The sequence below is a fragment of the Pseudonaja textilis genome, chromosome 4 (assembly GCF_049901715.1).
Source record: "Pseudonaja textilis isolate UNSWEBS1 chromosome 4, rPseTex1.2, whole genome shotgun sequence".
Lineage (NCBI taxonomy): Eukaryota > Metazoa > Chordata > Lepidosauria > Squamata > Elapidae > Pseudonaja > Pseudonaja textilis.
The window spans coordinates 21726515-21740195 of NC_141993.1; the positions used below are offsets into that span (position 1 = coordinate 21726515).

The window sequence follows — 13681 nt, forward strand, 5'->3', positions numbered from 1 at the left end:
AGCCATTTAAAAGTTTTGAAATATAGATAAATCATTATTATGAAACTATCTTACTGCTGATTTTCATCAAAAAGATTTTTCAACATTGTCAAATTGCCAATTTTCACAGCAATAATTATAATTTTAATTGCCAGGCTATCCTACAAATTGTTCATTAATGGTTTTGAAAAGATTTTATGTTATTGTATTATTGTCACAGCGTTTAATGCACGAAGTTTGCTATAGGTATAATTAATTTCAAAATCCATGAAGTTTAAATTGTGTTTGCAATAATCGCTAAATACACATTTATGAATCACGTTAAAGGAAATTGTCCCTATGTAACTATGAAACATTAACCACAGAAAAGATCATTATAGATTTTCTTTCCATTGTTCTAAACATAGATAGATTAGCAGAGCTCTGCTAATGTAACACCTTTCCTCCCTTCGTTTGATTTTTATTTGTTCGGTCTTAATATGAATGGACAAAATCACTTGTATCTTTAATCTACCATAAAAGTAATAATGTGAACAGATCACATGGAATGTCTAATGATTTTCAGTCAGTAATGAGACAGTAGAGACAAGGATGGGTGAATTAGTTCCTTCCCACTCCACATGCCACCTGCTTTTAGTGTATTATTTTCCTGACTTTGAGTGTCTTTTGGCTGTTGGAAGGAAGGAAGGAAGGAAGGAAGGAAGGAAGGAAGGAAGGAAGGAAGGAAGGAAGGAAGGAAGGAAGGAAGGAAGGAAGGAAGGAAGGAAGGAAGGAACATTACAGCAAGTATATATATGTTCTTATTGTAATACATTTTCATGCTTGCAGGGTAGAACTGCATATGGTCTCACAATGTTAGGAAAAGGGCAGAATAGAGTAAGCATGTAAATTTGAAGTAATCTATAGCTTTTAGGTGGAACATGGAAAAACATGGAAAGTGGGGCATTCTGTCAGAAAGATAGGAACATAAAGCCCATTTCCTTGAAATATATCCTCTCTCAGCCTCTATTGCCTTGGGACAAACATCGCTTGGTTTTCAAGTGGAAACATCACTCTTAATATGAAACTTCTTTGGAGTTATACAAACTTTGTAACAGAAAATGTATTCATGGTCCCAACACATGCCTCAGAGAAGGTACCATGGCAGAAAAAACTCTTTTCCTTGGTCTTGCCAGACAACATTTCTGGCAAACAAGCCCTGAAACATCCTACAACATATTGCCAGACAGGTGGGTGTAACTGGGGAGAGGCAGTTTCTCAAGGAGCTTTACTATTTTTGTTAGTGTTTTATGGTTGTTGTAAGTTGTCCAGAGTTATACATGGCCAAAGAAGTCTCAGGAATTAATAAACTTTTTTTTCCTTCAGATTTTAGCTTTTAAAGATTTTAAGATTTTCAGAAGAGAAGGAACATCCCTTTGTACCTCACTATGGCCAGGACTACCCATTTAAGGCATACCTTGTAATAATAAATGGAGTTAGGGCAGGCAACAGCAAATGAGTGTAAGATGTATGGATTGGCGATTTTATCTATGCTAAACAGTTACAACTTCTGACACAAGCTGCAGAAACTGAAACAGGAAATATGCAAAGCTTCCATTTTCTCAGAATTTTACAACAGACTTGTAAATATGCATTTAAACTTTTAATAATTTGCATAAATGTTTGCACTAAATCACTTTCTGTGGCCTACTTTATAATACCAGTGACTTTTTAGATGGTGAATATTGAATGTAGAATATGAGTTTTCTGTCTGCATTATTTATTGTTAGTTGAAGAACTAGACTGGCAAATGGTAAAAGCATTATCAGGTATGTTTGTGAAGATTATCATCATCCAGGTCATAGTTGTCTCAAAGGTGCTTTTTTCAAAAGGCAGCTAGATAGTTTCTTCCTTGAGGAAGAAGACATTTCACTTCTCATCCAAGAAGCTTCATTGGATTCTGACAAAATGGTGGGAGCTATGGAGGAATTATTCTGACAGGATGGAATGATCATATTTCTTTGCAGTCACCTGGTCTTAGCATTTTCCCTCAGAACTCTTGAGCCATTTGGGGGTTTATCTGTACCCTCAGGGTCATCTGTGTCAAGGAATGCAATTGTTTGGTGGAATCATGTTGGAACTGCTGAAAGGACAGTGTTGTAGACAGGAAATAGGTGGTGTCCTAATTGTTTTATTCCCACCCCACCCCATTGAGAGAGGACTTCTCAATGTTAACCTAAATGGCCTCTTTTACCCATCTTTCAAACCAATGGTCCTCTTTATCCAGAATCTCCATTATTTCCAGAATATCAATCATTAGGTATGGGAACTCTTCAAGAATCCAAAACAAATTCTGGATTCTGTATAGTTCAGTTCTCTCTAATGTTAAGCAGGCAAACTACACTATTATTATTTGCCCCTTAAAATGACTGGGACACGTTATGATATCTTGCAATAGATCCCTTTGTAGTTAACCCTAACCTTAATAATGAATTTTCAGAGACAGATCAAGACAAAGGCATCTTTTCAAATAATGGAAAGCATTCAATGGAAGAAACGTGATTATCTCCTTTGTGGTAAAGCAGCAAGTGGATGCTTATTGGTTCAAAAGCTTTCCATGCTAATGAAGAGACAATTTTATCTTCAAAATGTAAATGTTCAAAAGGGAAATGTTTTGGAAATGATCTAGATCTGAGAGAAGTGTTACCAAATACCGTTGGATGATGTAGCAGGATAATGAAACTCTTGCCTAAATTGTCCCCCAAAGTCATCCTTCAATCAAGAACATTGTAAGGTAATTTTGTAAGGTAATTTTGCCTGTACATTTTGTTATTTGTGTACAGAACTGTTAAATTTTAATTTATTGTGTGAAAATTGGAACAATATACCAGCACATACATCTTAGATTACTGATTTTCACTTTTTTGTCCATTTTTTTTTACTTCTAGTTGTCTTTTCATGAAACCCATGAGCATCTTCTCCGTCCCCTTTTTTTTCCCAAAGAGCTTTAACATTCTAGACTAGGAGTAGGAAGTAGACATTTAATTAATTAAAATGATAATTAATCATTTAATTATCACAACTGGTACAATGCAGTTGTTAACTAAAGTAGTCACTAAGTAAAACTGCAACTGGGCTTACAATTTTACCTCAGCTTTCTTTGCTTTGTAGACTTTGGAAAGTTGTAATTGCAAAGATTTATTGCAAAATTACTCTTTTATCACCAATGGGTGTTCTGACCCAAACCCTTTTCCAATAAAACAAACATGAACCAAAGGGAACAGAAACCTTTTAATGATTCTTATGAATCCATGGTTAAAAGGCTGCTGCAAACTAATTAACTTTGATAAGCACAAGCCTCGCCAAATCTCTGTGAGTCTACCAAGAATAACAGATAAGAAATATTTTACAACACAAGAATCTTCAAACACCAACCTAAGATACTGCAATGTCCACGAGGCTGAGTTTCAGAACTTTTTGCTTCCTACAAAGAACGATCCTGGCTCCTCATCTGAGTCGTCACTCTCCTCAGCCGTCTGCACCTGCTGCCGGCTAATCACAACAGTGTGGGAATCCAGATTCACACTTAACAACCATATTATTAATTTAACAAATGCAACGAGTCAGTTTTTTGTTAATACTTTTGTTTTTTCTTTGTTAATTTTTAACCCTGCCACCTTTCCATATTCTTCTATTTCTCTTAGTAGTATAGGGCTCATTTCTAAGGGTTCTTCTAATATAAATGCCATATCATTGGTGAATGCCTGGAGTTTATATTCCTCTTTTTTAATTTTTAGTCCTCTAATCTCTTGATTTTGCCTAATTTGTACTAAGAGAGTCTCTTCTGCCAATATATACAGTAGAGGGGCTAGGGGGCAGCCTTGTCTTACTCCCTTATTTATCTTTATGGTATCTGTATTTTCCCCATTTATTAATATTTTTGCAGTTTGCATGTTATAAATTGTCGTAATAAATCCTATAAATTTTTCACCAAATTTCATGCCTATCAGTTGTTTAATAAGGAAGTTCCAATTCAGGTTTTCAAAAGCCTCCTGGGCATCTAAAAATATCAATGCCATTGTCTTGGTTGAGTATACTTCATAATATTCTAATATATCCATAATGGTTCTTGTATTTGTTTTTGCCTTTGGGGGAGGAAGCCATTCTGATCAGTGTGGATAATTCTACTTAATACTCTCTTTAATCTTTCCGCCAATATTGTAGCCATTATTTTATAATCTACATTTAAAAGTGATATTGGTCTATAGTTTTGAATTTTTTGTGGGTCTGATTGTTCTTTATAAATAAGGGTAATATATGCTTCCAACCATGATTTGTGCTCTAAAGCATTATAAAACAATATCCAAGTGATATTGCTGTTCTAATAAACATTCTGTATGATAATTGATAGTGGCCTTTCCCACAATTGGCAGGGCTGGAATTTCAGGAAAGATTACCAGCAGCTATTCTTATAGGATAGACCAGAGGTGGTATTCAGCAGATTCTAACCAGTTCTGGAGAACTGGTAGCGGAAATTTTGAGTAGTTCGGAGAACCAGTAAATACCACCTCTGACTAGCCCCACCCCCACCTATTCTCTGCCTCCTGAGTCCCAGCTGATTGTCTGGGTCCTCTTTTGTTGCCCTGCACAGGAGAATGGAGCTGGAAAGCAGGTCAGTGGGATGGGGAGGGAATGGGGATCTTGCAGTAACCTTCCCCGAGGAGTGGGGTGGGAATGGAGATTTTACAATATCCTTCCCCTGCCACGGCCACCAAGCCACAGCCACTGAACAGGTAGTAAAAAAAAATGAATGTCACCACTGGGATAGACCTGGGCATTTTATGTTTTGTTTAAGTGGGGGTCTTGTCTCTACCTCTTGGTGTGATTATGGTGCTCCTCGACAAAATATCCATCACATTGTGTCTGGATGTCCATCAAGAACTTACACTAGCCCAATGTATGGTTTTGTTTCAACATAGACCACCCTGTCCTTGAATGGCTGGGTGGACTGGACATTAACATTTACACCACTATAACTCCATGTATTTGTCATATGCTAAATTAAATAAATACGTTCTGCAGACCACATCTGGCCCATGGGTGGTTCTTACCTGGCCTGCAGTGTCGGCATTGTAGATGGTAGGGGATACAGTGGCAGCAGTGATAGGAAAAGGGAGTCATCCCCAACAGTCCTAGTTTCTCATGTGAACTCTTGAGAAAATTAATTGCTCACCCCTTTTGGGGGTCTCACAGTAAGAGCTGTAAAAACAACCACTCAGCAAGCTCTTTTCCAACTGATATTAAGGTCCTGCTGTGAGGGCATGCTGACATGCTTTTCTCCAAGTTCTGAGTAGGGAGGGAGAGCAGAGACAGTGGCAGCGTCAATTAGCCCTAAGAACTACTCAGTTGTCTCTATGTCCGTGTTAATACTTAATTAGAGCTGCACTGTTGCTGAAGTAACAGACTCTGTAAGTTTCCTGTTTGAGGTCCAATCACCTGCTGATCACCCCAGAACAAACAAAAGTGTAATCTGGGACTGATTCATAAATAATAGCAATGTTGAGTGAAAAGATTATTCTATATCTTTTTATAGTATATAAAGTACACTGTTTCTCAAAAATTTAAGTTGGGAGACTGGCTATGGATCAAATGTACTCTGGGCCTATAAAGTAGTCATTGTATCCATGACAGTACTAGGTAAGTGCCCACTAACCACGTGTTTAATATTAATAATCATTTTCCATCTGTTCTTCTTTCTGAATTAGATAATACATGTTTTCAGCTACTTCAACGTGTTCAAAGTTTGAAAAAAGATTTAGCACCTGCAACCTAGAAGAAACTCAAAGGTTGATGTTTTCCATTTGGGAATGTGTTGACCTACAGGTTCTACAGCAGGGGTGTCAAACTTGATTTCATTGAGGGCTGCATCCAGGGTAGTGGGCGTGGCCAGGGTGAAGGTGGCCAGCTCAAGATCACTCATCGAGGCTCTGTTTTTGGCCGTGACAGCCTCCTGCAGCCCTCTGCCAGTGAAAATGGAACTTGGGGAGGCTGTGCACAGCTTCCTCAAGCTCCATTTTCACTGGCAGAGGGCTGCAAGAGGCTGTCATGAACAAAAACGCCCCTTCCGAGCTCCGTTTTTCACTGGCAGAGGCTCAGCAGGCCAGTCCTTCACTGTTTCCAAGGCAGCCGCTCTGGCCAGATCTAAGCACTCCATGGGCCTTGAGTTTGATACCTTTGTTATACAGTAATAATCTACGGCTATAAGAATCCACCTCCATAGTATTGCCCAGAAAACTGCATGAACCTGTCAAGGTCAACTTGAGGGAGATGTTCCTTCTTTTCAGTCAAAGGATTCTTATTATGTAAATTTGTCCTTTAGTTCCTTAACTAATGAAACTATTTGGGTCTGAAATGCTGTTTTTCAAGAGCTGAATCTCAATCCTTCTCTGTGTTGACATGCATACCCATGCTATATTTGGATATTTATTTATGTGTGCTGAGAAAACTAGACTTGCATATCAGGAGGAAAAAGTGATAAATGAGCATTTGCTGTTTCATGGTCTTATTCTTTGTAGCATATTGTCATTTATTGAATAATTTCAGGGGAATCTATAAGATACAGAGAGTTGTACAAAGTTCTAATTATTTAACTGGATGCATTACAATGACAGAATGGAATTGTTGGGGTTTTTAAAATGTCTTTTTCCCCCAAAAGGTAATGTTCAGATTCTTTTCATATTATCTGCATCATTAATTTTACCAATCAATATGCAAAAAAATATTCTTTTTTGGCATCAATCAACAATTAAACAAACCAACCCTCTCTTTTAACAAAGAAAAAAAAATCAAATGCAATTTATTTGTAAATCAGAGGAAAATGTGGAGCAATGGTGGTTGTGCACAAAATTCTGTGAATTCCTCCACTCTTTACTTTTATGTTTATTTAAACTATTCAGATAAGATAGTTTACTTCACACACAAACTGCTTTTTTAAGTAATGTTGGGTTTTGGGGTCAGCATATTCTCTAAAAATAGATAATGAAAAAAATCTATCAGTAATATTGATTTTAATCTCCTCTGGCTACACTGTGTCAGAATTTTGCTGAATACATATCTCAAGACACATCATTAACTTAAAAAAAAATCCCTAATAAGATAATGTTGTTGTGACAGAAGTTTAAAATTATAGCATACACATTCCAATTTTAGTACCTCTAAATAAACATTTCACAGTTTATCTTTCTGTCACATTCTGTGACAAGTATATAATGCCAAATTCAAGAGAAACCTGCTATGGATAATTGCTTGTTTTTCTCTACTTTTTTTTTTAAATTTATAGCTCATTTTGCATACATACTTTGAAATACAGCAATATGTTTCGGGGGGTGGGGGGTGGGGGGTGGGGGGAATGAAGATACAGCTCATTTTCTTCTGGTTTGATTTTTTTCCTTGAGAGTATTTCTTCCTGTATAGCAGTATTTTGATTGCAGCTTATATCAGATCAAATCACATCTATTACAACACTGGGATCAGAGTTAAATTACTTTTGGATTTAAGGCCTGTATATATTTTTTTTAAGTTTCCTATGTTCCATATATAAAATACTACAGTAGGTAATACCAATCTTAGCAAGAACAATTTCACAACAAACACATACATAAAAGCACCTTTCTTTGAATTATCCATCAGGAAAACAGTGAAGCATAATAGCTGTTCTCATATACATGTTCAAGATTGCCAGCAATAATTTATAAAGGGTCCAAGCAAGCTATGGCTACTTTAATGATTCCAGAGATCATTGCATTGCCAAGTGGTTCTTTCCCACTGTATACTGTGCACATAATGTCCTTTATTATAAAGGACAGTCCTTTCTTTTAGAAAGCTGTCATTTAGATTTATTCATTTTGCAAAAAAGCACTTTTGTCCTTTATTTTGGCCATTTAACTTTTACCATACAGATGGTATCACTTAATGCACAGTCTGATTGCAGAAATCCTTTCTATTACTTGCTTCTTAGCTTTTTATGGTTTTTAGATATTTTTATTAGAATAGATGTTCTTGTAGAGTTTTCCTTGACTTTGCTTTTGAACTTTTCTTTGTAAAGCAGTTACACATTTTTTTAACCCTTATGAACCTCTTTCAGATTTGATCTTTTTCAGGATTATTCTTTATTTTTCCAAGAAAATATGGTCACTGTACCAATCAGTCAGTTGCATAAGCTAAAAGAAAGTTCATCTTTCTGTTAATGATCTTAACCTTTTGATTGTTCGAAGAATTGTCTTTGCATAGATGTTAGGATTAGGGTGGCTTTGAATGCATATGCAGTTCCTGGTGTCTTTATTGACCAGTAAAATATATAACTGAGTTGAAAATATGTTATCTCATTTAATTTGGTGGTGGGAGGGAGAGAATAATTTAAACAAATACCATGAAATCTGTTTTCTATAATACTTGAGCAATTTTTTCCAGCATTTAGCTTATAATTAAGTTCTATCTCCTTCCCAGAAGAAATACACTGTACCTAAATAATGCCCTTAAACCAGAGGTGGTATTCAACAGGTTTTGACCAGTTCTGGAGAACTGGTAGTGGAAATTTTGAGTAGTTCAGAGAACCGGTAGAGGAAATTTTGAGACCTCTGACTGGCCCCGCCCCATCTATTCTCTGCCTCTCAAGTCTCAGCTGATCGGCTGGGTTTTCTTTTGTTGCCCTGCACAGGAGAACGGACCTGGAAAGCAGGTTAGTGGGATGGGAAGAGAATGTAGATTTTGCAGTATCCTTCCCCTGCCCCACCCACCAAGCCATGCCCACCAAGCAATGCCACATCCACAGAACCTGTAGTAAAAAATTTGAATCCCACCACTGCCTTAAACCTTTTTAGTGTTTGGAAAAACTCATAACATTATGATGGAAATACCTTCTATTATGAACGTAAGGATATGTGGAGAATCTAGATAGTTTAATACATCTGGACCAGTCCTGGAATTGCATTTTAACTAATATGTTAATTAATATTCAGTTCTTCAAACTGATATATTTATACAACTATACTACTTGCATTTATAATTGCTACCTTTCAATGTATTCAGCATCATGGCTTACTATTAAATAAAATCCTCTGTGTGAGAAAATACCACTGTAACACATCTATTTTCATTCCAGGCACGGGTAAACCCAATCAATGTTACACCACCAATACAAGCTATAGATCAGGATCGCAACATCCAGCCTGCTTCTGATCGCCCAGGAATACTCTATTCCATCTTAGTTGGTCAGTATTTGATAATTTCACTGTCTCTCATAAAGACTGCAATAGGAGGAGGCAGGCAAAGATTATGGGAGTAGAAAACAAATGATGGGTTTATATTGAGTCTGTTGTATATTGGGTAATATTGGGTAGTATTGCAAATATATTTTTGCATGGTTCCGGAGTGTCTTGTTTATTATGAATTATGGAGATTTAACCCCTCCCTTCCTTTGTTTATAATAAAGGAGGTAGATTGAAAAATCCAATCAATTGTTTAATGATATATTGTGTCATTGATTCTGTTGTGTTGTACTAGTAAAAGAAAAATTATAGATTTAACAGGTAAAACATATGGACAGCAATAAACCAGTGTATTTTCACACTGAGATATCAGTGGCGATATGCATGAAAACAAAGTGATATTTTTGTGTGAAAGACTCATACTGTCTTGTCTTCTAATTATCAGAACTTACATTCAATGTTCAGTTGCCACTTTTCTTCTGAATAAAGTAGGTTATCTTAGGTTATCATAACACAACAAACTATTGCAAAAGATTCCAGGATCACTGATGACATCTCCAATTAAATGAAGGAGACTCAAAGTGATGAAAAAACTTGGAGAACCTTTAGCAATCTGAGTTCTGGACTGTAGATACTAATAGTACTGGGTGATAGGAGACAGTTACTTTTAATTCCTATTGTGTGGTTAAATATCTCTCTAGTTACATGTTGCATTTAGTGGCAATCTCTTCTCAATTTCTTGGGCAGCCAAGCACATATTTGTCTTACATTTGTTTCTCATTGTGTTACAACTCCATTGTAAGTAATCACTGCAATTAGCAAGTCTTAGATAATCAACAGTGGCACTTGTTCAAAATTAGCTGCTTAATTCAAAATAATGCTCAAGACTGGCACCACCAAGATCCAGCTAAAGGAAAGATCTTTCAAGGCTTGCACTTATTATGTTTTCCAGGATTTAACAATTAAAGAAATAAACTAGGAACACTGTTTTAAATTAGAAGTTGCTGTGATACATGCTTCTTTTACCAAAGAAGCACTGGATTAAATTTAAATAATAAACTACTAAATGGAATAAAATGTATTCCTGTTTTCATTATTCAATATGTAAGATATAATCCATCTTTTCCTTTAAATAGGACTTGAGATGATCAAATCTCCAATAACTTAATGAGGACTTAGTTTCTATTTGAATTTAAGCTGGGTCATTCAATGATGCCGTATCTTAGTCTGAACTGTCATATTATGGAAAAAGTAGAAGGAATGGGGGGTGCTTTGCAACAATTGCACAACCAATTCCAATATGCAATACAGACAGAAGATACCCAATAAAGCTGTAACAAAATATAACACAGTAGCTTGCTGCAAGCAATCAGAATTAAGTATTTGGTCCTATCTAAATAGAAGATGAAACAGGATTTCAACAGATCTTGTGGAATGCCATTACAAATATTATATCAGGGATTTCATAACATAAATCCAAAGTTCCTCAACCCAAGGACAAAATAAAATAAATAACATCTCCACATTATGCTTTCTTTATTCTCTGAGTGCTACATATATATTTTAAAGCTACAAGAATCTTATGAAATTTTATAAAACGTATTTGTTACGCCACAATACTTCTGTGAATCACAATGTAATTTATCAGGAAAGAGGAATATTTCCTGTCTTCAGTGAACCAAACAATGATCCACAAAAACCTATGTTGTAATGCTTTTATGAACTCTTAAAATTGCTGCAACATGGTTTGCTTTTTAATCATAAGATTAAGCTATTCATCACCACTGACAATGCTGCTACCCTTCAAAAAGAACTCGACTATGTCAGAATGGTCAAACAAATGGCAATTTCAAATCTCAACAAATAAATGCTCTATCTTACATATTGCAAAAAAAATCAAAAAAATAAAATACAAGCTGAATAGTCAAGACCTTGATGACAAACACTTTGTCAAGGACCTTGGAGTACTCATCTCAATGATCTAAGTGCCAGAGCCCACTGTAACTACATAACCAAAAAGGCATTAAGAGTTGCTAATCCTGCGTAGCTTTTTCTCCGGTAATATCACTCTACTAACTAGAGCATATAAAACATTTGCTAGACCAATACTTGAATACAACTCATCAGTCTGGAACCCACATTACATATCTGATATTAATACAATTGAGAAAGTCCAGAAATATTTTACAAGAGTCCTCCACTCCTCTAATTGTAGTAGAATACCTTATGCCACCAGACTTGAAATTATAGACCTAGACAACTTAGAAGTACGCCGCCTTCGGTTCGATCTAAGTATAGTACATAAAATTATATATTGCAATGTCCTACCTATCAATGAATACTTCAGCTTCAACCAAAACAATACAAGAGTACAAAATAGATACAAACTAAAGATAAACTGCACCAAACTTGATTGCAGGAAATACAACTTCAGCAACACAATAGACAATGTCTGGAATACTCTACCTGACTCTGTGCTTTCTTCCCCAACCCCAAAATCTTCAACATTAGACTGTCTACTATTGACCTCACCCCTTTCCTAAGAGGTTTGTAGGGGGCTTGCATAAGAGCACCAAAACGTACCTACCGTCCTTGTCCTCTTGTTTCTTTTTTTCCTATTTGTATCCATTTCATGTATTTATAGCCATGTTTATACTTATACCTGTTATCTAATAAATGTTTGACAAAATAAATAAAAATAGAGATGATTTCCTTGCCAGTATGGAATAGGGTATCCTGAACCATCAGATTTCATGCCCCCAATAATTCAGGAAATAAGAAATATGATGCCAAGCACTATCCACAACCCCTTTGCAGCCCTATGCTCAGATCCAGCACCCAGGTCTAATATTTAGAAAATATTTAGAAAAATAAAAATCTATTTCAACCACTTTGATGATGTGTTGCTAATTTTAAGCTTTCTGAGGTGTAACATCAACAGATAGAAGCCCCAGCTTCTTTTCATATTTTATCTGCTGAAGTGGCATTACCAGATAGAAGAAGATTTCAGTTAAATTGGTTTCTAACATAGATTTCTAAAAGAAGGTTTAATCTGTCCCTCCATCTTAAAGTTTATAGAAGAACACAACCCCTCTTTAACCACTGAACAATCCATATAATTATACACCTAGGTAATTCAGATGCAATTTTGCAAATTGTATTATTTTGCCTGAACATCCAGTTGACCTGTGAAATGTATTTCTGTTTCTGTTTTAAACACCTTCAGAATCTACATCCGTTTTCTTCTATTAATCCTCTTGCTGCTCAGCTGTCATTGGTTTCTACAAAAAGTATCATGTTTTGGTAAGAGTAACAGATAGTAAAGTAGAGAAGAATAGATTATGTTACAGCTGGATTTATAGAGCAGGGACGTTTCAGAGTTCGCAGCCCATTTGATGAACTAATTATAAGTTGGTTTACTTTGTGAAACATCTGTGTTCACATTTCATTTAACATATGGTTAATTCAGCAGTCACAGAACCTTCCATTTGAGAGCAACATGCGGAGGAAAATAAATCTGGTAAGATGTAGCCGTTGTGACAAGAACCATGGCTCCAAATGGCACCCATGTTCAATCATCACAGCTACATGGAATTGCTATACAGAAGTGCTACCCAGGGGCTTTAGTTTAAAGTAAAACAAGTGAAAGTTTTTAAAAAGTTGGTTTCAATGTTTAGTAAAACCGAGCGTGAGGAGGGAAAATACATACCATAGAAAATATCAAACATTACAATAAAGAGGAAAAATATTTGAAAGTATTTCATTTATTTATATCCCATAATTATTATTTTAATGAATAACTCAAGATGAAAAATATGCTATGTCAGCGTTCTGCAAAACCTGCACTCCAACAAATAACTCCGAGACAAACATCCCCTCTCCAAGGTTACTTTTTTTTTTTAATAAAACAATTTATTAATTTTAACAGTTAAAAACAGCCAACAATACATATACAAATAAATGAAAGAAAAAAGAAGAAGAAAGAAGAAAAGAAAGAAAAGAAAAGATTGAAAAGAAAGGAAAAAGAAAGAAAAAGAAAGAAGGAAAATTAAAAACATTCATATTTATTTTACAGTTTGCAAGATCTTTTTTTTTTATAGCCTTTGATTTATGTCATATATACACCTATTCTATACATATATCACTATCTCATTATTATCAGTTAAAACTTTTCTCTTATGCCTTATGATATATAATTTATCTATGATTAATCCAATTATACCAACAATTCCAGCTATCATAATATTGTGAAGTATCTTTGTTTTTTAGTGCCAGAGTCAGTTTGTCCATTTCTGCACATTTTGAAATTTTATCAATAATCACTTCGTCTGGTGGAATTTGATGTTGTTTCCGGTATTGTGCAAAGGCTAATCTGGCCGCAGTTAATATATGTATTGTTATATATTTAGCTTTTTGGGAAATTTGTTTGTCAAAGATCCCTAGTAGGAAGGACTCTG

General features: G+C 35.5%; 1 protein-coding gene across 10 annotated transcripts in view; it reads left to right on the forward strand.

Annotated features, from left to right (window-relative positions):
* The window catches only part of PCDH15 (protocadherin related 15), a 579778-nt gene that overhangs the window by 308739 nt on the left and 257358 nt on the right, over window positions 1–13681 (forward strand). For all 10 annotated transcript variants that reach the window (XM_087932347.1, XM_087932353.1, XM_087932355.1 and 7 more), the window contains one exon: window positions 9119–9227. In XM_087932347.1, coding sequence (XP_087788473.1) covers window positions 9119–9227 — 109 coding nt within the window. The remainder of the gene's footprint in view (window positions 1–9118; window positions 9228–13681) is intronic.